This window comes from Mustela putorius, unplaced genomic scaffold, assembly GCF_011764305.1.
Source record: "Mustela putorius furo isolate JIRA1106 unplaced genomic scaffold, ASM1176430v1.1 tig00003867_pilon_pilon_pilon, whole genome shotgun sequence".
NCBI lineage: Eukaryota > Metazoa > Chordata > Mammalia > Carnivora > Mustelidae > Mustela > Mustela putorius.
The window spans coordinates 30712191-30737984 of NW_025422019.1; the positions used below are offsets into that span (position 1 = coordinate 30712191).

General features: G+C 41.1%; 1 protein-coding gene across 3 annotated transcripts in view; it reads left to right on the forward strand.

Moving 5' to 3' along the window:
* The window catches only part of LYPD6 (LY6/PLAUR domain containing 6), a 123466-nt gene that overhangs the window by 82113 nt on the left and 15559 nt on the right, over positions 1–25794 (forward strand). For 2 of the 3 annotated variants that reach the window (XM_004757853.3, XM_004757855.3), the window contains 3 exons: positions 8753–8807; positions 12970–13158; positions 21693–21791. In XM_004757853.3, coding sequence (XP_004757910.1) covers positions 13041–13158; positions 21693–21791 — 217 coding nt within the window. In that variant the 5' untranslated portion in view covers positions 8753–8807; positions 12970–13040. The remainder of the gene's footprint in view (positions 1–8752; positions 8808–12969; positions 13159–21692; positions 21792–25794) is intronic. The other variant, XM_004757854.3, reaches the window with a different exon arrangement.

The following is a 25794-nucleotide window of genomic DNA, read 5'->3' on the forward strand; positions in this document are numbered from 1 at the left end:
AACTTCTGAAAAATGATGCCTCAGTGTAGTTAGTTTCCTTTTTATCTCCTTTCCCCCCAGCAATGATGAGCAGACTGAGTACCTTCCACAGAAGCAGTTGCATGATGTTTTCTGGCTTGATTTAATTAACACTGATGTGTTGGTATTTAGCTGGGTAATAATTATGCTACGTCTCCCTAGCCCTAATTGGTCCTGGGGTCATAAGTTGGACTGTTTTCTGTTCACTGATCATTAATGTAGAACTCCACTATCCAGAACTGTAGCCAATGTTCATGTGTCTATTTAGTTTAAATAGTTAGGTAAAACTGAATTCAGTTCCTCAGTCACCTATGTCCTTTGCTCAATAGCCACATGTGGCTAGTGGCCCCCAGACTGGACAGTGCCAATGTAGAACATCCCGTCATTGCCGAAAGACCTAACTGACAGTGTGGGTTTAGACCCTTATGTTTGCTGTATACATAGAATCATTGCAGCATTTTCATCACTATTGACAGGACTTTTGTGCACACACAGGCTGGCCAGAAACTCCAGATCCTTACAAACATGAAAACAGGAAACCGAGCAACCAGTTGTCCTGTATCAAATCCCAGTCCTTTTAGGATCTTTGGTTCAGTTCCTTTGTCTCTTGTAGGATTATTTTCTATTATATATGCATGTTTTCATTTTCATTTTTGTTTTGTAACTTCTATGAAAAAGACCTGGCAGGAGCCAATGCAACTGCATAAATTATATGGTTTTGATATTGGAACTATGTTACTGTAACTTTACAAAGTGAAATCAGGATGAATGTACTACCTTTCCTGTTTATTCCCAGCGATTCTTTTCTTTTTGCTTTATTCTCAGCCCAGCTTTCCTTCTATGAATAACATCAGAATGAGTGACTAGACAGTCAGTTAAGATGGAAAATTTGCCAGCTCTAACGGGACGGAGAGGGTCCCTTCTTGATCAAGGCTCGGCTTCACAACTGTAGTCACAGTGGAAATGGCGGTGTGAGGGTCCCGATGAATTGAAGGCATCCTTGTGTGTCAGAGCAGACAAAGAGACCGAGCCACGGGGAGTGTAGTGTTCTAGTTCACATGGCTCTTTGTAGCATACCGAGAGTTCAAGCTCAAGTCTGTAGTCTGCAAAAGCCATTCCCCTCCCAACACTCCATGCTGCCTCTGAAAATGTTGGTCTGTTTCCTTTCTCAAAAATGTATCCTTCTTTCTGGCTACCTGAAGAGTAATAGTTGTAAGCATTTATTTGTCCCCGGAGAGGCCTCAAGACATTTTCTCTTTTGTTGTAAAATTAAGTGTGCAGGTCGGAAAGGTAGAGTGCACTTTACCCTTGAGCCTTTCAAGAGCAACATGGGACAATCACTTCATCAAGAAGATGAAAACCATTTTGGGGAAGTCATTACCAAAGTGGCCAAGAGAAGACTATCAGGTTTGGAGCCAGAGTACTGGAGAAGCCAGCTTGGAAGTTGTGGTCATTTTATAGATCACAGTCCACTCATTTCCTTTCCCGGGTACTCTGAGGAGCCCAGGAAAGATAGAGAGGAGACCTAGTGGAATACATAACATTGATTATTTGGAGCTTCTTACTAGTTCCTTAATTGAATTCTCTGGGGAACTTTCAGCCCAGTTTGCGTATGCCTTAGAAGAATGGAATGCACCTCAGAGCTGTTTCCTTCCACTAGCACTTGAAAAGGTAGGATAAAGCTTTCCAAATACTGCTGCAAATGAGAATCACCAGGAGTGATATTTTGAGCCTCACTACTGAGGTCACACCCCATACCATTGGCCCTGTAATGCGTGAGAGCCATCGTCAGTCGGATCTTAGGATCCCAACTGATACTAATGTATGGCAAATTTGACAATCTTGGCCCTTCTTTGACTCCTTCCTTCTCTCTTCCTCACCCTCTGTCCACCTACCTTCCCCCTGTTTCTCCTCTCTCGAGGTTTGCACCCGGACTCTTGCTCCCCAGGGGGGCCAGGACCTCTCTTCCTCGGAGTCCCACTCAGCAAGGCCCTTCTTCTGCCCCACCCAGAACACACACCAAAGGGCAAGGTGGTCTTCTATGGGTGGTACCTGCAATTCAGCATCCCCATCTTGGTGTCCTTCCAGTGCTCTCTGGCTGACCCAAACCTTTCCTGGGTTTGGCTCTTCCTCCATCACCCCATCCCCAGGTGCTATATGCCTTGTAGGTCTAGGCTTCCCCAAGTGGCGTCTGCTCGCTCCTGGGCACCTGCCAGTTATGTAGAAGATTAAAAATGTGTGCTTTTTTCATTGGTTCATGCCCCAGTTTTCTCATCTGTAAAATGGGGTAATCATAGTGCCTACTTCACAGTGCTGTGCGGGGCGGGGGGGGGGTTGGTGGTTCAAGAAAGGACTTAGAGTGTGCTTTGCACATGGTGGGTTGAACCACACAAGACTGCCATTTCTGTAGGTCAAAAATGATCAAACAGTAGTGATTTCATACTGTTCAGCCCTATATTAAGTGCTCAATAAGTGCTAGTCATTACTGTTATTTTTCATTTTATTTCATTAGTATATTTAATTGGAATGTAATTTTATTTATATTTGGTAATTTTGTTTAGCTTTAAAGCTATTATGTGGGTTTTAAACAAGGGAGCTTCGTTTAGTTTTCTGTGTGTATATAAGAAGCATTATAATTATTATAATTAGAATTAATTATTTGAGAGTAGGGATAAATGAGATGCTGTCCATGAGACTTTTTTCTCTTTAAAGGAGAAAGCGTTTTTCAAATTTGGGAAATCCCTATCTTGGGCCTTCCGGATCTGGCTCACTTAATTCACTTGTCCTGTATTATTATCCCCACCTGAGGCTGCTGCTCTGTGTTGGGATCAGCTAGAAAATCTGGCAAGCAACCTGGACTTTTGATTTCTCCCAGTAGAACACAGGATTCCATAAAAGATTCCTTCCTGGACTGGGGAGCAGAAGGTTCTGAGCCAGCATCTTGCCCCCAACTGACTAACCCGTTGCCTTGTTAGGACCCTCGGGGCTTGTTTTGAGAGTTATCTCAGCTAGCAGGCATGTGCTAGGTATGGTTCAAAGTGCCTTAGGTGTATTAACTCCTTTAGTCCTCCTAAAGGCCCTATGGCATAGGCGGTATGATGGCCCCTATTTTGCAGATGAGGAAACTGAGGTGCTGGGATTAAGAAATGGGCCCAAGGTTATGCAACTCTCAATGACAGAGTCAGAATGAGAGCCTGGACTGGCTCCAGAACCTGCGCTCCTCAGTCTTTCCAGGCATGATCTGTTTGCTCTCGCAGTAATCCTAGGAGGTAAGGAAAAGGGTCTGGGATTGCCTGGCCCTGGAGCCGGTACTTAATGCCCTTTCTCCTCGATGAGCTGGGGCCTGACCAGCGCTGCCGGGACTGCTGGGTGTGATCTTGTTGCTTCCTTTATAGTGGTCTCCTCTCCAGTCCAGTGATAAGATAAAGTGGCTTCTTTGGCTCTTCTTAAAATAGTTTTAAAAAACTAACCAAACAAAAAACGGGTGTTATCTGAAGGTTGGTGTGTTTTCTCTCGGCCTTCATTTCTCCTTTGTCTTAGGGGCGCCCTACCTTCCTTCTCCATTCAAGGGTCCTGCGAGATTTGCTCACAGGTGGTGCTGGAGGGGGTCCCGAGGGACAGAGTTATTTGGTTGGTGGATTGTTTTCTCCAGCTATAATTCCGCTTCCCCAGTTTGGATGTTGGCCTTTGTTAATGTGCTTCTTATCTACTTTTTTTTCTTCCTTTCCATGAAAGTAGAATAACAGCATGTATTTCTGTTTATTAACCTAATGCCTTTTGGAGAAAAGGCAAGAATATTATTACTCATAACAAAAATTGTTTTTGCATTACTGTGGCTAGGGATGGCTGATCCAGGTTTTTAGGGAGGAGCTCTTTAAGGAAATCCTGAAGGAATTAATAATCCTAAAGTGAGGAACAGGGCCTTGGGAGGGGCCCCTACAGTCGGGGACCCTGAAGCTTACCTTTCACTACATAGTACCTCCAGCTCTGGCTGTGATACTTTGGAATTTAAACTTCTCTTGTTTCCCCTAATCCCTCGTATCCCTGTCTTATGACTGGTGTAATTATTTGCTAAGTCATAGGTACCTAGATGTTAATTGGGCCTCTATGAAATGTGATGGGTCCTCCCTGTCTCCACTTCTTCTTTTCTTCCTTCTTCCAGATAAGCTGCCCTGGTTGACAGCAAGAACTGTGGCCCTCAGGTTGGGTTTTTTTGGAAACATCTGGTGACCTCCTTGAGGGCCTGTGTAGGGCTGGTGCAGTCACTGTGCTATCTGCCTCTTCTACCTGGCATCTCACAAGTGTGTGGCCTTAGTTGTAAGGGCAGGAGGTCAGCATCGCCCTGAGATCACTCTTGACTAAATGACTCAATGATGTGTCATCTCTCCCTTGCATACAAGGCAAATCGGCCTTTCCTCCCATGTACTTAGCAACCTAAAAAGGATTTTTAAGAATTACATCAATGATTTTAGTTATAGGGTTCAATAATTTGAGCTTCCAGCTGGCACTCTTAATGACAGCATGCATAACAGATAACACTATCTATACCTGCCCTGTAGAGGATGATGAATGAATCAATGAGCTAGTAAGACACAACGACAAGGAGGACAACCGGCCAACAGAGATAGGAAAACTCAGTAATGAAGAAGGGCGAGGAATAGACCAATCTCCTGTTGGCTCTTTCAGTATCAGCAGTCAGGGAGTGGAGTCTTCTGAGATATCTACATTTCCTCATCCACAAGAAGCTACTCAGTATTTTGTCTCTAAGAACGCAGTTAATTTAAATGCAAGAATAAAAAGTTTCTATTATCAAGGAAAATGTTCTTTTATTAATAACTCCTACATCTTTTTCTGCCTGGATGAATACTACTACATGAAATCTTATTATATTCTGTTTTGCTACCAATAATAGACTTCTTTAATAACCATTATTTATGGGGGCTTGTAAATGAAGATGGTGCACTACAAAGGAAGAATTCACACCCCAGTGATACTGAGTCAGGAGGTCATCTGAAACATTCCTCTGCCTTCACAACCCAGGGTGAAGAAGTAGTCAAGTTATAGTTTAGACCAGGAGTTTTCACAGACTCCTGTACTCTTTCATCAAAATGAAACTGTAATGGTCTTTGCACTGTGATGTGTGTAGCTCAAGGTATTGGTTGATCAGAAATTTGGAGGTGAGTGCATGGACAGATTTGTTTTGGGAAACATATTCTTCATTACATGAGAAATATCAGTTAAGATTTAGTACTTAGCTAATAAGGAACCCAGTGATTTGAAAAATGATAGCCGTAGAATTTTTAACTAAGCCACTGTTTTGATGTTAGCTATTTGATCTTAATTTTTCATTTTTTCTCTCACGAAGAGAGAGTACAGGCTGGCTTTCCAACCCTGTAAGAAATTTGGAATGGGATCTCCATACCTATAAAACTAGTAACTACAGTTTTCTTGAACTTGAGTTATAAATGGCTAACTGGAAACAACTTGAGGCCTTTGGACAAAAACTTGGTTAGGATTCTTGAAACCATGAGCAAAACCCTACTCCATGCAAAATAAGAAATAATATTTAATGTGAATTGGTTCTTCTCAGTCCTGGGTGAGAATCAAGATTAGGTGGAGTGATTGTTAATAAGTTGGAAATGGGAATTAATAATAATATGTTCAAACATTTTGAACTTCCAGTTCTTTTGGAAGGTCTCTAGGATGATAATTCCTAGAAAAAATAAAATGAAAATACGACCTTCTTAATCCTATGGAATCATTTAATAAAAGACACTGAAGCAAAAATTTCTCCAAGCCACCACTCCCTTCCAGGTAAATAAAAATGGCAGGCTGGAACTGGAATGTACCTAGTGTTCCATTCCAGCCTGAGTTCTTTGACTCCATCCCCTTGTGGGTCTTTGTACTTCAGAAAGCCTTCTCATCAGTTCTCTAGAAACTTCAAATTGATTGAGGAAGCAAACAAGCAAGTAGCCAACAAGCAGAAGAAAGTTAATATAACATCTTTTAGAAATGGGAATATACTGCTGGGCATACTTGGCCAGACATCATTAATCCTTCAGGAATTGAAGCCTTTTTGTTGCAATTGACCTTTAAATCAGATTGGGAAAGGTACAAAGGCAGCTTTTCCCTATAACTCTAGCCTTGTCAAGGGGTTCCAGAAAAAGAAATACACATTTTTTTAAAGCATTGATTTTTATGCAAGTAGATCCTCAATTCATATTGGAATATGATCATGTAACTCCCTATAACTTATGGAAATGCAACATCAGTGTCTAAGAAGTCTAAAAGAGGTAATCTCTGAGTAGTTCTCCATTACTGATATCTTTTAAAACCTTTTTTTTTTTTTCAATTAGGTTCCACACCCACCATGGAGCCCAGCACAGGGCTTGGACTCATGACCCTGATCTCAAGACCTGTGCTGAGATCAAGAGTCAGATGCTTAACCAACTGCCCCTATTATTAATATTTTTAAAAGCTAGCTCTAACCTTTTTTTGATAAGCCTTAAAGAAGTATTAATGTCGGGGCACCTGGGTGGCTCAGTGGGTTAAGCCGCTGCCTTCGGCTCAGGTCATGATCTCAGGGCCCTGGGATCGAGTCCCGCATCGGGCTCTCTGCTCAGCAGGAGCCTGCTTCCTCCTCTCTCTCTCTCTGCCTGCCTCTCTGCCTACTTGTGATCTCTCTCTGTAAAATAAATAAATAAAATCTTTAAAAAAAAAAGAAGTATTAATGTCAAAAGCATATATGTGTTACAAAGAGAAATTTACGCTGGTGACTGGCCCCTTTTAGAAGACTCTTGAACTGGACAGAACTCCTGGTTGCAAGGGGCAGGAAGCCACCTCAGACTAACTTGGGCAAAAATGTTTATTGGAGGTGCCTTATGTTTTGATCTGTAAAGTTGTAATGGCATGGCATTCTAGTTTTAGAGAAGGGAATCCTGTCAACAGGAACTTCCCCCACCTTCTGGCATTTGCAGAAATACTCATTTTGGCATCATTAGCTTCATTTTGCACTTTCAGTTTAATGAGGTTTCTAGAAGTTATTATTGTTAATTGTAGGGACTTCTGTGTGATTTTGCTGGGCCAGCATTCAGTTCTCCTTCACATGACAGTAGTACCTAGATTTTCCTTTGGGAAACCAATACATCCCCTATTCTCAAACCATGTGATTTACATGAACTTGACACTATGTGTTTGTCCAAGAGACATGCTAATGACCCAGCTCTGGCCAGTTGGAATGCCACATTCCAGCGCATTCCAAGCATTTGGCCAGTTGTGGTCCAAGGATGGAACACCTTTTTTTTCCCCCCGCTGAAACTGTTGGGAAACAGTCTGGGAATGCTTCTGAAGCTGCTGGTGGCCACAGTGTGGGAAGACCTTTATGAAAATAAAGGCAAATGAGAGGAGTAGAGTTGAGGGCTAGAAGTTCCTGAAAAGAGGATTTAAAGTCCAGTCCAAGCTGGACTGTCAGATGAGGCAGTAAAATTCTTTCCCTTTTCCCCTTACCCCTATTTTGGTTACAGTCTGTTTGATTTGGATTTCTGTACCTTGCAACCAATGTGAAAAATGGCATCATCTTCATGAGTGGTGTTATAATTCCTAGTGAGCTCTCCTGCACCAGTCCCTCATATTCCGGATGTCTATTGCTACATAACAGATCACCACAAAATGTAGTAGCATGAAGTAGTTATGATTTTATTGATCTCTCATTGTTTATGTGGGTCCAGAATTGGGAAGGGCTTGGCTAGGCAGATCTCACTTGGAGTCTCCATGCAGTTGTAACCAGACCGTGGGCTGAAGCTGGAAGGGAGCAGGCAGTGGGGCGGGAGGAGCCGGGGGCTAGCAGCACAGCACTGTCTCTTCATGAAGTCTGGGGAGCTCTGTGTCCACTACTTGGGCTTCCTCACTCAAAGTACTCAGATTGCTTACATGGCTGAGTGTTCCAAAACACTGGGTATAAGTTGAAGTACCTCCTATAACCGAGCTTTAAAAGCCACAGGTGTTATTTACACCATACTCTGCTCAGCTGGGGAGACCCAGTGAGACCCTACCTCTCAATGGAGACATGTTAACGAATTTGCAGACATGTTTATAAACCACCACCATGTTATAAGCAATTATCACATTGTGAGAAGTTACTATAATCGGAATGATGTGTGTAAGTAGTCTTAGTTTTGTGAAGACATGTCTTTAATTTGTACCTTTGGGAGCTAGATTAACTTTCTCAAGTTATTAAGGTGCCACTAAGCCTAGATTATACATATTTAAAATTAAGTCAAGATTTCTTGTGATTTCAGGCTTCAGAATTTCATTTTGTTCCCATATTAGGCACTTCAAACTTCAAAATGAATAGCATTGGAAAATACTTAGATTTGTGTTAATTCTCTACTTCATCATTGTATATTGATTTAGTACTGAGGTGTGGTCATTTTGTAACTGGTAACCTCAGTCATTGTGGCCTCCAGAAGTGCTTAATTGTCTTAGTGACCAGTTTAAGGAGTTGGGAGTATCTTATTTTATGCACTCTATATGAAATAGCAATTGGGGTGTGGATTTGTAAAACCTGACCTGGGTTATGGGTTGATCACTTTGCCTCCCTGACCAGTATTAGAAATCCTCCTCTATGCCAAGTGTTACCATGGAGTAAAAAATCAGAATACAACTCTTTTCAACTTTCTCCCAAGTGGAAGAAGTCAAATAGATCTCAAACTAATTTTTTTTTTTTCTGTTTCAGAATGTAGCAAGTAATCCTTTGGAATAAAACCGGCAGTTGAGTAACTCATGCAAAGGTAATTTAGAGCACAAATTAAATCTGTCAGAGTGGTATTAGATTTGCAAAAGCTCATAAATAACAAATGAAAGGTCACAGAGCTGTGAAAATGAGAGTGTACTTCTTCATAAAGAGAACTGTAGTCAGGGATGGGATCCTCAGTGCGTATTCAAATAGCGGCACATAAAATGGAAACGCAACATCTTTTCTAAATGTCTAGGACAGTCAAAGGCACAGTGGACTCCAGAGAAAAGTGTCAAAGTCTTAGAAAAGACCCTTCATATTATCCAAGCATGTCCAGCATCATATCTGGGAGGCTTAGGGATTAAAGCTCCATTGCCTGCTGAGAATCTGTACAGGAAAAATACATCCCTGTCAGGAGAGCCTGTATTTCAGTAATGGTTAGACTAATTGTGAATGCATGTACTCATCTTTCATATTTTAGTTCCTAGAATATACTAATAGAGTGAGTAGTTTTTCATGATTTATTATAAGAATGTAAGCAATTGGTGGTGATATTAATAAATAGTTTTGCCCATTCTGTTTTTCTTATGGGAAAGAGAGGTGGAAAATATAGCCCTGGCTACTATAAAGTAAACAAACTCTTTTACAGTGCATTGTTTGCAGAATTTTATTTATTTATTTATTTATTTATTTATTTAGTGCTATGTTGGGCCTGACTTGTACAAGGGAAACAAAATCTAGATTTATAAAAAGCAATGTGTGGGCTGCATCAAAATTAAAAATTTTTTATGTTGAAGGGCACCATCAACAAAGTGAAAAGTCAACACAGAGAAAGGGAGAAGATATTTGCAAATCATTTATCTGAGAAGTATCCAGAATCCATAATATAGAAAGAACTCTTATAACAATTTCATGAGTAAAATGTGTTGGAGTCTTATAGTTTTAGCTACTTTAAGAATTCAGAAATTGTCCATTAAACACATGTGTGAGGAAACATTTACGGAGACATGCGGCTTCAGAGGGATATAAGATGCTGTGCTCATGACCTGTGCTCTCTCGACATCTTCATAAGTAAAATCTAACGGATTTTGTAAATCCGTTATGTAAATAGTATGTGGATATATAAAGGTAATGGAGATGGAGCACAGGCCTTCCAGGATAGGTTTTGGGTGACATGGACAGAGTGTGGATGGGCATTAGCCATCCATTTGCTTCATTGCCTAAGGATGGCAGGAAGTCACCCAGGTCTGCAGGAGCCTCTGCAACATGAAAATGGCAGTGGCAGGAGATACCCTCACCCTGTCCCCTCCTGATTTACCCCTGCCTGGCTAGTCATGGGCCAGCTGTTGGGGTCAAAATGTGTGGATTTCCAGTAGTTCTAGATATTGTTATATTTTTTCTGATTTAAGGAAAGGGAGCTGTGTGTTGGACCCGAATTCATGGCACCATATTCACTTTCACTTAGAACACATTTACATCATAGTTACCCTGACTTAGAAAACTATATTGACTCTAAAACTATTTTTTGAACAAAATGATAGTAGTAAAAATATTGGGAAATATTACACAGTATTTTCTATGTGACAGACACTGTTCTTAGTGCTTCACTCTGTTACCTCACATCATTCTCATAATAAACTTTGAGATGGGAAGTATTATGATCCTCTTTTGCAGATGAGAAAACTGAGGCACAGAATGGTTAAGTAACTGGCTCAAGTTTGCATAACAAAAAAGTATTGGAGCAAGGTTTCAAATCCAGGCATCTAGCCATTATCTCTGTACATTACTTACATATAGTAGTACACACGTGCTATTCAATGAAGGCTGGGTTTGTTTAATTTCAGGGGACATGAAATAACATGTACTGCTTAGTGCAAGTACGGTGCAGAGGGAGCTCTTTTGATTGGTAATTGGAAGAAATACGGTGGTTCACAGAGGCTTTGATAAAAGCATGCCCCTTGGATTGTTTGGTGCATGGGAAGTATTGGTGCTGACACTGAATTTCACATTACAAAGAACTTAGTTGACAGCTAGTTGATATTTAATGTTAGGTTGTATCAAAAGAAAACCAGATGGCTTTTCTCACCATCCCTCACACCCTGGGCAGGGCTGCAGACTGTGAGGGGCTGGGGGCTGCGGAAGCAGGGGAGAGTCCTTCCTCAGCTGTGTGTAAAACATAGCACCACTGCATTCACTGAAGATGAGATTATGTTTCTCTCTGTCCCCTGGCAAATGAAAAATATCTTTAACATTGGTCTGTTTCCTCATCATATTTTTTAAACAAGTGCCTAGTACAGTGCCTGGCAGTTGCACTTGTTAAGGGAACAAGCAGCTCATTCCCTTCTCGAATGCACATTTGCCTGGGGAACCAAATGTAAACAGAAGATGGGGAGTGAGCGTGAAATTGGCCAGGCTGGCATCAGCAAGCTGCTACCGGGTGATAAGAATTCCACTCTTATTTCCTAATAGTTTGTCTATTTTAAAAAAATAATGAATGCATCAGTCTATCTGGAGTTAATTGCAGTGTATTGTACATTGGTTTTGCTTAATCTTTCCAGTTTTTAATTAAGTAATCAGAATAGTATTCAGTTAATATTTTCCTGTTCTATAATTTTGAAAAATTATTTATATCGTGTCAATATTTGTGCATATTTCTGAGCTCCTTAGAGTGTTCTATCTTCTGTATTCATTTATATACTTTCTATCCTGCTGTCCTAAATATTAATTAATATCTGATCCATTCATATTGATTTTCTCTATTGATTTTGTTTTGTAATCTATTTACTCTTGATCTATTTATTTTGAAAATAATTTTATAATTATAAATTAATCACATTAATCTATAAAATTAAATATACTATTAATTAACTAATAATTATAAAATTATTTTGCCATGATTTTTAAAAATCTCATTGAATATTCATATTAAAATTTGTAAACAAAATGTCCAACTGGAGTTTTTTTCTGCCAGTTTAAAATAAAGTGACAATCTAATGTGACCCCTTGTGTGGGCAATAGAATGATGGTATTTTCAAAAGAGTAGAACATGAGGAACAGATTCTATGGGAAAGCAGTAAGATGGCAAGCAAATAGCACGTATAAATTAAGATATATATCCACATTCTTAGTGAGCTGGACAGTTCAACCGTAGTAAAAGATTTTATTGCTCTGAATTTTAATTGAAAAGGAGAGAACCAGAATGAAGGGAACAATGATGATTGGTTAGTGCTACCGTGATACTTTTACCTCATTTTATCAGTTTAAGTTGATACACTTTGAATCAGTCTTTGGAAGAACAGAGTAACACCGAGCATTTACAAACGTGGATTCAGTGGCCAGACTGTCTTGGTTTGAACCAGGTCCTCTCCTTATTTGCTGGACTTCAGTTTACTCAAATGGGGTGGTAATAGTGCTACCTCATAGGGTTGCTGGGGGAATTAATTGACATGTGGAAAGGGCTTCAGCAGCACCCAGCCAATACTGTTAGTTATGTAAAGGAGATTTTGAACTGCAAAGATCCTTTTTCTTTCGGGAGAGGCTAAGTTACCTACATTCATTTCTTTCTTTCTTCCTCCTTCCCTCCCCTCCCCACCCCTCCCCTCTCCTCCCCTCCCCTCCCTTTCCCGTTCCTCCCTTCCTCTTTCTTTCTTTCTTTCTTTCTTTCTTTCTTTCTTTCTTTCTTTCTTTCCTTTCTCTCTCTCTCTCTCTCTCTTTCTTTCTTTTTCTTTCTTGGTTCCTCTCTCTCTTTTTCTTTTTTTCCCAAATCTGAAAGTCTAACACTCTATAGGTTTTTGGGGGCACCATGACCCAGGAAGGCTGCACTCTCATACCTGGCCTTCACCATTATCAAGGAAATGCTCTTGAACTCTTGTACCTGACTTGCTCATTGTTGCATTCTGGCAGACATCCCCTGGCCTCCTGGCAAAAGTACCTGGATTTCATTAAAATCCAATCTCTCTTGATACCATCTCTGCTGTATATGAGAAGAGACTCCAGCCCATGGAGCTTTAGCTACTTGATTAAGAATAGATTGGGACTGGACGGTTCTACGTGCTCTAAAATTACCGTGTACAATGTTTCTCTCCGTGTCTACCCACTTCCCGGTGCCTTTGGCTCCCTGTCTGCCCCGAGTCCATGCTCCCAGCACAGGAGCTCTGCCAAGTCTCCCATGGTTTCCTGGAGTTGGACACTGAGATGAGTCTTGCTTCATATTTCAGGTGCGAATTCCCTCCCGTGGTCCCAAGTTCTGGCTCCCAGGCCCTCTGTATGAGTGACACCTCAGTCTGCCATGGAACCTGGCCCTGCCCTGGCCTGGCTCCTGCTCCTGAGCCTGCTGGCAGATTGTCTAAAAGCTGCTCAGTCAAGAGACTTCACAGTGAAAGACATTGTCTACCTCCATCCTTCAAGTAAGACTCTGTTCTCTTTGCTGCAGAAATGTCATTTTACTTTGAATAAGATGTGAGTTGAGAAAAGGACAGGAGAACTCAGCCTTCTGTCCCCAGCATTCTGCAGGAGAAATATTGGCTGACTTAATTGGGGGGTACAGGTGCTCCCAAAGATGTTGCATGTTTTACCCTCCCCTTTTTATAAGGTTTTGTTTTTTATTTCTAGGCAAATCGTTAAGGCCTGTTTCTCTGTTCCCAGAACAGTTGCTCTGATTCTGAATACTCTTCCCTTTAACTTGTGCCAGCTCTCAAATCAGTTATCAAAGTGAACCGGCGTGTCCCAGGACAGAGGTGTTTGTTAAAGATCAGTCCTTTGTAGGCAAGATAATAGCTGGTCTTCCTGTCTGTGCATCTGATTCTCCATTTCAGCGTGATTGGCCTCCCACAACTTCCTAGTCCCTATCCCTTTTGGTTTCCTGTGTTCAAGAATCACCTAGGGAGTGCATAATAATGTCAGTGCCCAGATATCTCGGCGTGTCTGATTGCACATATCTGGGGCTCTACTCATGAATTTTTGCTTTCAGCAAGAATTTCAGCTGCTCCTGTTACTGGTGGTGTTCTAAGGATCACACTTGGGGAAAACAGCAGTTTTACTTCCTCTTTTGGTCTCTGTCTCTGTATTTATCTTCTCTCTTCTATCTGTTTGAGTCGTCTTCTGCATGGCCCCTGTGGAGGTGAGAGCTGGGTCTGTTGGGTATATTTTGACCATAGCATTGGCCCTGAGGTATGTAACTCTTTGGAAATGTTCTGTTCAGCAAACATTTTTTGAGTGTCTACTCTGTGTCAAGCATTGTGATAGGCATGGGAGGTATTAAGGCAAAAAAAAAAAAAACATAGTTCTTGCTTTTGAGGATCTTGATAGCCCAAGTGGAGGCAGATACACGGGCTCCTTCAGCTCCACACAGTACAGTATTTAATGTGTCTGTGTTGTGCTTTAGATGAGAGGTGTTCTGTGGAATGCACAAGGGCTTGGATCTTGGGTGAGTGGCTAATTCAAGTGCTTTGTAGCCTTCTGGCTTACAATAAATTCCCTAATTTTGTGAAGGTTAAATAAAGGAAAGTGTGCAAAGCACTTAGAGTAAATGCTCAATGAATGGTAGAGGCATCTTGTTAAGTGTTGAGTTCTACATTTCTAGAATGGATAAGATAATACACACCCTGTTGCATTATTCTGTGGACCAGAAAGAATAGCCATAAGATACTAGGCACATATATAGTAGGCATTTGGATGTTCATTGCTTATGATGTTGTGGTAATTGACTTAGGTGGTCAACTGAGGTTGCTGAAAATATGTCACTCTAATTTTTGAACTCCAAATATACGTTTTACAGGCAGCAGATAGTTCCTTTGGACTTAATGCTTTTGTACATTCTCACCAGTAAAGGCTGGTGCCTACTGGTTAATTGTGTGGAAAGATTATCTGGCTCCTTGTTTTTGTAGGACTGTTGATTTTTGCAATCATGAAAAGAAGGTGCTTGGATACTTGCTGTGTTTTCTAGGATTGCATTTTGTTCTTTTCCCCAAAGAGTCATGCTTTTTTATTAGACTTGGTGAACAAATACCTAGATTTCAGTCTCGGTTGTGATTGCTAAAACCTTTGGTTTCTATGGGATTCTTTGTTCGCTTCAGTGATAGACTCAGTAGTCACTCGGCCAAAAAAATAGGCCTCCCCTGAGGCTGTCATTGTCCACACAGGGTGGGGAGGAAAATCAAGGGGATTGGATTTAAGTGTGCAAGAATAAAACACACACACCGCTCCTGTGCCAGTGTTGTGGTGGGCCAGTGCCTGGGCTGAGTGGACCCCTATCTGAAAAGGCCATTTCAGAATGGGATCTCTGAAGGATGAGCTCTGCCAGGCTAGAGAAGCAATCACTCCCGCTCTCTGGAAGTTGGCAAGAAAGTTCTGCTCATGCGGCCTGTTTTAAGTAAATAAGGCCATGGCCTAATTAGAAAGAATTCACCATAGTGAGGTGCCTGAGTGGCTCAGTCGGTTGAGAAGCCAACTCCTGGTTTCAGCTCAGCTCTTGATCTCAGGGTCACAAGATTGAGCCCCACGTTGGGCTCTGTGCTCAACATGGAGTCTGCTTCAGATTCTTTCCCTCTGCCCCTCCCCCGACTCATGCTCTCTCTTTCTCTAAAATAAATAAGTCTTAAGAGAAAAGAATTCCCCATATAGAAAGAATTGGTAGCATTTTCTGATTTGATCTTCAGATATGGAGGCTAGAAGTTGTCTTTTCTAAGCTATATTATACATAAATGATTTACCAACAGCTCTGAGTTGAGTTCTGAGTCTCTGCGACTGGTCACAGAAAGTAAAAATTCTTGCTGGATTGAAGTTACTGCCAACAGTTCCCACTTCACAATTCTCTGCACCATTTCAGAAGTTTCTGATGTTTGTTTGCTTGTTTTTAAACTTTGGTTTTTTAAAAGGTCATATTCTTCTGCCCCTGAGCAGTACCCACTCGATCAGGTTTAGAAAGAGTGATCTCTCTACAAATAAGCTGGTATCTGTAGAACATGAGCATAAAAAATAGAAGGAAGAGTGGGACTATTTTGACGTTGAATTATTAATATAATTGCCTCATTTTGTAGATGGAGGCACAAACAGCTTTCCTGGGGTCGGCAAGTGAGACAGATTCCATCAAGGTTAGATACCGCTCAGAACCTATCCAAGGAGAAATCAGTGATGCCAGAGATGTTGAGAAGACACATGAATTTCCTGCACCGGGCAAACAAACTCATTTCCCATGGGCTGTGAACAGCCCTCAGAGATCATAAGTGGGGTGAGGTTGAAACTCTGGTGGGGAAGGTTCAGCATCCCATGACTAATCTCCTTTGATCTCTGGTTCTCTAATTTTTCTGTTTTCTGTTTGTTTGTTTTTAAAGATTTTATTTTTGAACAATCTCTAAACCCAGCGTGGGGCTAGAACTTGCAGCCCTGAGATCAAGAATTGCATGGTTCACCAGCTGAACTAGCCAGGCACTCCCTGGTTCACTAATTTTTGAAGTTTCTAACCTTTGGGGAAAAAAAAAAAATCAACTTTATGGCTTTCAAACTTGAGGCACTGTCCTCAATAGCATTCTTTTCTATAATTTGTATGCTTTTCTTTTCTTTTTCATTTAAAACATGGTGGTGAATTTCTTCCCACCCTATGATTAAAATACCAAAGACCAATAAAACCTTCAAAACAGGGGTTAGCATTCAGAGAAATGGAGTGACTTATTTGGGTTCCAGACATCAGAAGAGTTAACATTCTGAGTGGTTGCAACCTGTTCTTGGCCTCCATTTCTTTACTCATAATAGAAACCTTTCCTGAGAAATCCAGTTTCCCCTCTGGTTGCATATTCTGAGTCTTAATCACATCTCTGAAGGGGGCTTGCTTATGCCCAGATAGTGAGCCAACCAAGTTTCTTCATAATTCTATGTTATGTAGGTCTTAGGGAGTAAAGGCACTCTCAAGAAAGGTACCAGAAAATGCATTTCTGTCAGAAATATGTTCATAGTCTTCAAGTGATACTGTAAAATTTTGTGGCTAGATGGACACAGAGGGAAGATCGATTTATTAGATTTCTAGAAATTTTAAGTTTGCATCCAGTTTCCAAAAACAATGGGAATTGATTTGGCAAGAATAACACAAGTTTGGATGCATTTCGTAGCAGCATGCCTCTTACAACAAGATTCTCTTCTCACCACAGTTTTGATAACTGAAGGCCTTTGTCCAGGCAAAAGTTCCAAGAGATGGAAACAAAGATGAAATCTCTTCCATTGCCTTACGAATGAATTATAGTCGGTTGAGCCACATCTGACCATGGGACTCTAATGGACAGATTAAATTACAGGAAGTAACTAGGCACTTTGACGTTTCTTTTTTTCTTTACAATCACCTACTCTTGAGGGACCAAGGACTTATGCCCTGAAATACAGAATACTAAGCTTATTAACTCTGTGATCAAGAGCCAAATTAGATTCATTCACAGCTGAGCCCACAACGATTTGAAACTCTACTTGCCCTGCAATGCTTTGAAGTAACAAAGAAGAAAATAACACATCTCTTAGGAATCTTTTTCCTTCCTTTTAAAAAAAGAACTTCTTTATCAGATGCAGTATCAGTTAGCAAGTTACTGGAGACAGTTGCTCATCTGTAGACCTCAGTTTGGGTTAAATATTTCCAGAGGGAAGAATTTAACCATTTACTTGGTATTATGCTATAATTAACCACTTAAAAAACGGAGGCTCTTTGAAAAGATTTGTCACTGAAAAGAGTTTGATTATTCACTGATCAGTACTACCAACCAAGATGCAAACACAAGTTCCTATAAGCAAACATTAGTGATTGAGACACACACAGAAATGAACTTGCAGATTTAAAAGTAAAACTCACTGAAAAAGAGATCATTTAGTTAATCATCAGTGGTATGTGCTGATAAACACGTTCAGAGATAAATGATGTGAAACAAAGCGTCCTTTTGCTACCATCGTGTGTTAGCTCGTATTCCCATTTAGATTTTGATATACTCTGGGTTAAATTCAGAGTCCAGAACTCCTTGTGTAAGTTATTCCTAATAACTTAGTATTTAATGCAATATGTCACTAGTCTTACAAAAGGTCGTTTTGAAGAGTCTATTAAATAATCCAAATTTGGGAACACTACAACTTATTAGTGCGAGGTTCTCAATAAGTTTATTCTTGCAGTGGCTCGATCACTAATCCTCATTCAGAATTCTTAATTTATCTCTTTGATGGGAAAGTTTCCAGGAATAACTAATCCAACATTCCAGTGAAAAGTTTTACTGGCTGTAGTGACAGATAAAATTGGATGCTCTTGTGAATTAATCATGCAGTTTGAAGGGGAACGGCTAGCTTGCAGTCATAAACTTAGGTGCATATGATGATAATTTTTTGAGAAATACTTTTCTGTGACAAATCATTTACATCTTTTCCCCCAAAACACTTACTTTGATAATTCCTCAAATTTTACAAGCTGTTTTAAAGTTCTTCTTCTTTTTTTTAAATACTTTTTTTAAAAAAGATTGTATTTATTTATTTGACACAGAGAGACACACAGAGAAAGAGGGAACATAAGCAGGGTGACTGGTGAGGGAGAAGCAGGCTCCCTGCTGAGCAGGGAGCCCTATGTGGGGCTCTATCCCAGGACCCTGGGATCATGACCTGAGCTGAAGGCAGACGCTTAACTGAGCCACCCAGGCGCCTCTTAAAGTTGTTCTTCTTTTAAACTGACTTATAGATTACACACTTTTAAATTGATAGTGAAGCTAGTTTTTCCACGTACCCAATAGGACAATTTCCTAAAATACTATGTATGGGTTTTCTCATAACAGTATTTGTCAAAATGAGCTAATTTGAGTGTCCATAAGAATATGGAGTGGCTTTGGAATTTAAGAACCTGTTTGTCAGGGAGCCTAGGTAGCTCAGTTGGATAAGCGGCTGCCTTTGGTGCAGGTCATGATCTCAGGGTCCTGGGATTGAGCCCTGCGTGGGGCTGCCTGCTCAGAGGTTAGGATGTTAACTCTTCTGACGTCTGGAACCCAAATAAGTCACTCCATTTCTCTGAATGCTAACTCCTGTTTTGAAGGTTTTATTGGTCTTTGGTATTTTAATCAGAGGTTCTCCCTCTCCCTCTATTCCTCTCTCCACTCATATAAATAAATAAAATCTTAAAAAAAAACAAAACAAAACCCAAACCTGTTTGTTTTAAATTCTTCAGGCATGTACTTATCTAAGTAGCATCTTTCAATTCAAATGTAACTCACCTATCTAGACGGCAAGATGTGGAGATGTAAACATTATTTGTGTGTAGTTTTACAAAATAGTTTACTTCTGTTTTATCATAACTGTACAATGGGGAGAGTGTGTCTCCCTGTGGTGAAATTTCCGTGGTGAAGTGCGGCCATCCGTTGTAAAGTAGTTCGTGCACTCACAATCATTGTTTCGGAATTTGAGTCACCAACTACCTGAAGGAATGTAGTTAGCTTCTAAAGAGGTCGAGTTCCTTCTTTTTTAGACAGTTGTGAGTTTGGATCCTGTCAGGTTCTTGGATATCGTCATTCAGCTCCGTGACATGTTGCAAGCAAGTACAAGGATGCAGCCATTCCACGCAAGGTGAAAATCAAAGTTAAAGCTGGCCCATAATTTTGGCCTTAAGCTGCTGCCTCCTCCTTCATTTATTTTTGATAACATACTTAATTGGTTCCATGTGGGCAAAGCAATTTACCCTGAGATGATGATTTCCACCAGGGGGATACGCAGGCTCAGCCATCTGCGAGGGAGAACAGTTGGTCCTGCAGATGAACTGTCTGAACGTCTGTAGTTTTCAAAGAGGCCAGGTAATTTTACAAATTTAAAAAAAATGCAAAAGTTCTGTTTATGAAAGGCAAAACTCTGAGTTGATAAGCAGCAAGGTAAAGCACATCAGTGAAAAGGACAGAGACACCCAGGCGTTCCGGGCACCCTGACACTGGGGAGGCTCGTCCTTAGATGTCCGCTGGGCTCTGCGTGTGCAGGGTACGGTCTGCAGTGTGACTCTCACCAGGCACCTCACTGCCTGAGCGAGCTAAGTGAAGGCAAAGATACTCATACCTAGAGGACAGTCTCTTCAGAAGGTAGGAGGGGGCAATTGGAGGGGGAGGGGAGAGGAAAGGCTAGGAAGGGATTCCTGGAATCACCCGTTCCTCAGGTTCGAGCTAGAGGCCTTTAGTGGCTCCACATCCACCAGGTGCCCTCAGCAGGCTGCCTGTGGATGCTGGAAACGGGCCGAGACAGCCCTTGGGACCATCACCTCTGCACAGCATAGATTTTAGTAAAGAAGATTCTTTTCTTAGCTGATACTTACCATCTCTAAGGGTTTTTTTTTTTTAAATATATATAAGAATTTATTTGATAGAGACAAAGAGAATGAGTGGTGGGAAGGGGCAGAGGTAGAGGGAGAGAGAAAAAAAAAGAGAGAGAGAAGCAGACTCCCGGCTGAGTAGGGAGCCTGATGCAGGACTGATCTCAGGACTCTGGGATCATGACCTGAGCCAAAGGCAGTCGCTTAACGTACTGAGCCTCCCCGACACCCTTTCCATCTCCAGTGATTCTTAACCATGTCAAGTCAACTAGATAAAAATATGAGATTGAACCAGAGATATGGCCAGTTTTATAGTTCAAAAATGGTCAAACCCAAAGAAATTTTTAATGATTCAACCTAATATTTATATATACATATTGACATGTCTATGTAATTGAAACAGAAGAGTGAATCATTGGAAATCTAGAGCAACTAGTTTAAAAAAATTTTTTTATTAACATATTATATATTATTAGCCCCAGGGGTACAGGTCTGTGAATCGCCAGGTTTATACCCTTCACAGCACTCACCATAGCACATACCCTCCCCAATGTCCATAACCCCACCACTCTCTTCCTACCCCCCTCTCCCAGTCAACCCTCAATTTGTTTTGTGAGATTAAGAGTCTTTTATGGTTTTTCTCCCTCCCAATCCCATCTTGTTTCATTTATTCTTCTCCTACCCCCTAAACCCCCCACGTTGCCTCTCAACCTCCTCCTATCAGGGAGATCATATGATAATTGTTTTTCTCTGATTGACTTATTTTAGAGCGGCTATTTTTAATTGGAATTTTGGGGGGGATAATTGTACATTTATAAGCAGTTCTAAGAAGTAACACAGGGAGATCCCATGTTCACTTCACTCACTTTCCCCCAATGGTAACATTTTGAAAAACTATAGAATAAAATCACAACCAGGTCATTAACATTGACATAATTAACCCGCCTGTCTTATTCTGATTTCCCCAATTTTATTTGTGTTCATGTGTATGTGTGTGTATTTCGTTCTGCACAGTTTTCTCACATGTGTAACTTTGTGTACCTGCCACCAGGTCAAGACACTAAACAGTTTCAGCAGCACAAGAATCCCTCCTGTTGGCCTCCCCTCTAGCTTCTTCTGACCCTGGCCCCAACCACTCCCAGCCCTAACTCCCGGCAATCACCAATCTTTCCTCCTTTTCTAAAATGCTGGCATTTTTAAAATGTTCCATAAATGGAATCATACAGTATATAACCTTTGGGGATTTTTTTTCACTTTGCATAATTCTCTGGAAATTTATCCAAGTTGTCGAATGTATTAATAATTCACTTTTATTGCTAGTATTCCATAATATGGAGGTACCACCGTGTGTTTAACCATGCATTCATTGAAGGACATCTGAATTGTTTCCAGTTTTCAGCTATCACAATCGAAGTTGCTGTGAACATTTTCATAGGGGTGTTGTGTGAATATTAGTTTTCATTTCTCAGAGATAAATGCCCAAGAGTACAATTGCTGAGTAATGGTAGTTACATACTTAGTTTTTTTTAAGAAACTGCCAGACAGGCTGTTTTGAGAATACTTTCTGAAAAATAAAAAATGTCTAGTTTCAGTATTTCGTACCCAGTCTAAGAAAAAATTAATCATTTTTCTTGATCCTTTTTCTAGCCACACCATATCCTGGTGGATTTAAGTGTTTCACCTGTGAAAAGGCAGCAGACAATTACGAGTGCAACCGATGGGCTCCAGACATCTACTGTCCTCGAGGTAAACTCTCAGTACACAGACTGGGGTGCCCCGAGCTGCCCATGAGTGAAAAGCCTTGTTGACTTTGACGTATAGATAGAGGCATGCTTGCAATTTCAACCACTTCTCTTGTCTAAGGCTATTAGTAGATCTTTCCTCATCAACTTATCATCAGAGGCTTTTAGAGACATAAACTAATCATAGGCTTGTCCCCTTTCTCAAGAAGCATCACTGGAGTGCCAAAAGAGGTAAGAGATCCTTCCCGCCCCCAGGCTCAGCCAAATGCAGGACAGGAAGAGAACCACCAGCCTGTTGGCCACTCTTGGAAGCATTAGTCATTGCATAGTAACTTCTTTTATGTGAAGTATGAATTGATGTTCATATAAAGATCCCATTTATTACATATCTTGCCAGAGGCACCTATCCTGAGAGTGTATGAAAGCTAGAATTCTAAATGCCATCATTGCACAAAAAAACCTGAGCTTTTTAAACCATTAAGTTCTTTTTGAAGGATGAGATGGATGCCCCAATTAAAGCATGAAATTTTGACCCAGAGGCCCATTTCAAAATGAAGTAGAGGCTTCACATTCACATTTATATCTCTTTTATTCTCTCGAATAAAAAAGACAGTTATATTTGACTATGGAGTGACTATTAATTGGCTGTTTTAATTTTGGAGGAAAGTTCATTTGATGGGGAGATGATGAGAACAGAGCATTTTATTGACAAATGTTTAAGTAGTTAGATGGGTTTCGCTGAGACTTAATCCAGTTGTTAAAATGACTGAATACACCAACACCAAATCTATCATTTTTTAACATAATGCAGGAGTTCTCATGCTCACCCTAGGGAAAGGCCCTCTTTCTCCCATGGAGGACTAGACATCAGGAGAAGGTAGAAAATGAAATTAAGACACAGGTGCCCACTGAGTAAGACAGTACTATTTAACCTATCAACTTTCACCTAAGCTGCCCAGTAGAAACACCTGTGGATCTCTTCAAACTCACTGGAACCTGTGTCCTCCCTGGGCCAGTGGTCCTCAAACTCTATCATGATCAGCATCCCCCTGGAGGGCTTATTAAAACAGATTTCTGTGCCCATCCATGCTCCATTCCTGATTCAGTAAGTCTGTGATGGGGGCTGAGAATTTGCATTTCTAAACAATTCCCAGGTGATACAGATGCTGCTGGGCTGGAGACCACATGATAAGAAATGCACGTTTTACAGAACTTGAGCCAGCATCCCTGAGATCGGGGCACTGCACTGGTAGATTCAAATAGCACAGGTGATACTAATGAACAGTCAGGGGCAAGAACCACTGGGAGCTCCTCTCCCCACTAACAGAAAGTGAAATGTACTGTTGTCATTTCCAACCAAGTTCCTCTTGTTTACTTTTACGTAGAGATGCTAATGGGGTCCCAAATGATGGTAGGGAAGAGAAAAGCGTGGAGATGCTGAAGATTAGCTTAATCACAAGCTAGATATCCCACCATCCTGGTAATCAGAGCTAAAAAGTTCTGTCTGCAGTGCCTTCTGCATTCATGTGCTTATTTTTGGACTAAGCCAGTGTTTTTCTAACGTCACCCCTACACTTGGGTAGACTGCTTCTCAAGCTTGGTGGCACATTGAAATCACAGAGGGAGATTTTAAAACACTGAGGCTTGGGTTCGTTCTCAGGGATTCATATTTAAATGGTGTGGGGTGTGGCTGAGCGCAAGGATATTTGAAATTGCCCCACGTCCTTCTACTAGGTAGCAAAATTTGAGACCCACTGTAAACAGTGACTTTGGACAAAAACAGGATGGTTTGCTTGTGTAGCCAATAACCTTTGGGATGGTTCCAGCAGGGACAAAGCTGGCAGGTTAGCTTTTGAAACAGCTGCCACGAGTCGATGTACCACAGGACGCGTGGGGATGCTTTCTCAGCATTGCTCTAGCAGAGAGAATGCAGAGGACAAGGAGGGATTGTGAACTGGGCCAGATTTCACAGAGGCCCAGTCCAAGTCTGATGGTGGGCAAGTATATCCCTGCCACAAAGGAAAAACAGGTGACCGGTAGCACTCTGCTTGAATTCCTCTCAGGAGAGGAGAACAATCCCTTTTGATGCTTTCTTCAAAGGTCAAAATCTATTCTTCCAATGTACAGATATCGGAAAGCATCGCAGTGTTCACACAATTTCTTTTTCCCTTCTTTCCTCCCACTTTTATCTTTTTGTCCTTAAATTTATAAGGATAAGTGGAAAGTGATGCCCTGAGTTCATGACACAGAACCACCCTGCCAGGCTTTTTAGGGGATTAGCCAGAGAAAGATAGGAATCTGGTTTCTTCTTTCTGGGAGCACCCAGTTAGCTGGGGAGATCAGATCTGAATGCATCAAATGTCAAAAATATCAGGACAAAAGCAAGTTGCCAAGTGAAGCATGGCATTCAGTGCCCTGAGAGCTCATGGGAACAACTGCTATTTGGGGGCTGAGGTGGTTAGGGACTGCACTGTGAACCAGGAAGAGGCGAAAGCCTACAAGTGGGCAGCCTAAGGGCAATGTGGAGGGGGGCGTGGCTTCTGGAAAGTCACTCACAGCAAAGGTGTGGAGAGGGGATTCGCAGATGTGCTCACCGGACAGCAAGAGACCGAAACTGGGCAGAGCAACTAGTTCATGTCGGAGAATAGTGGGACCAAAGAAACGCAGCTTGATTATTTTTGTGGGGCCTTGACCCTTTCAGGGAAGGAGTAGAGACTGAAGCTGTAACCAGAGAAGAGACGGAGCCACACTTAGCTTCCTTCTTAACCACCCCCCCTTCCCAGGAGCCATTCTCTTTCCTCCTGGGTTTTCTCCAAATTTTTCTCACAATGGAACAGCGTCATAATTCTTAAATTGAAATCTGAGTTGTGTCTAATGACTAAAAACAACTGACTAACCCTGGACTTATTTTTTTGGTTGATTATTAGTTGAAAGCAGCTGAAGGACTACCAAGAGACTTAGGGAAGGCTCAGTAGCCGCCACGGAAGAAATCCTGGCTTTCTGTGATATTCCTGGGTTTTTGTTTGTTTCATCACATGTTTAGCTAGGTTTTAATTATCACATGATGTGAAAATAACTTGTTGAAAGTGAAAAAAACCATTTCATGTAAGTATTTAATCTTATCTCTATGGAACAACCCCCCATTCCAAATAGCTTAGGGGACCACCTGGGTTTCAAGAATTTTTGAAAACCGAACTTGGTCAAATGGATATACACAGAGACTATTGTATTTTAGCAGTTGAGGTAAGCTTGCTTATAATTAAGCAGACTTGTTATGAGTCATCATTTGGCAAAAATAAGCATCAAGAAAGCCTTGTCCTAACTAGAAACACTCTGTCGGGCAATGGTGGCATCAGCCAGTGACCTCTAGCTAACTCAGGTTCCTTATCACTCTTACCTTTGAGATGTGTGTTATGTAAGGATTTTCTTCTCTGTCAGTTTGTTATTGCCTCTGGCTCTAACAGATTTGTCCTACCATATAGGAGATTTTAAGAGCCCTCCATGCCTGGCTTCTGTTTAGTCTTTGGTCTCTGAGTACTTCCTGGGCAATAACTAGAGTTGGAAAGAATCTTGAAATCATATTATATGAGGGACCAGTTAAAGGAACTGGCAAAAGAAAACAAGAGTTAATGGTACGCATTCAGATCCAAAGGTTTTGCCTGTGTGCAAGGTTAAAAACTCTTTGAGAGAGGGGCTGTCTTGTATTAAGAGTCTGTGGAATTGAATGTCAAATCAAAAACATGACTGTTTTCAAAAAGGCACATTCTTTTGAGGATGTCTAAGCACCAAAGGCCCTTAGGTTTCTTCTTGAATATGAAGAGCCAGTGCCTCTCTTTAAGGTGAAATCTTTACTTGAAATTACCACCAATGCAAAACCAGACCGGGAGAAATATTGAGATGGAGGAACACACATCCTTTAGGGGCAAGCTTCTATGCTGCTCATGGTTTTTCTGTGGAAGTGAAGAAAAAGCTGGGCATGACACTGAGTGACTCTTTTTATATCCATT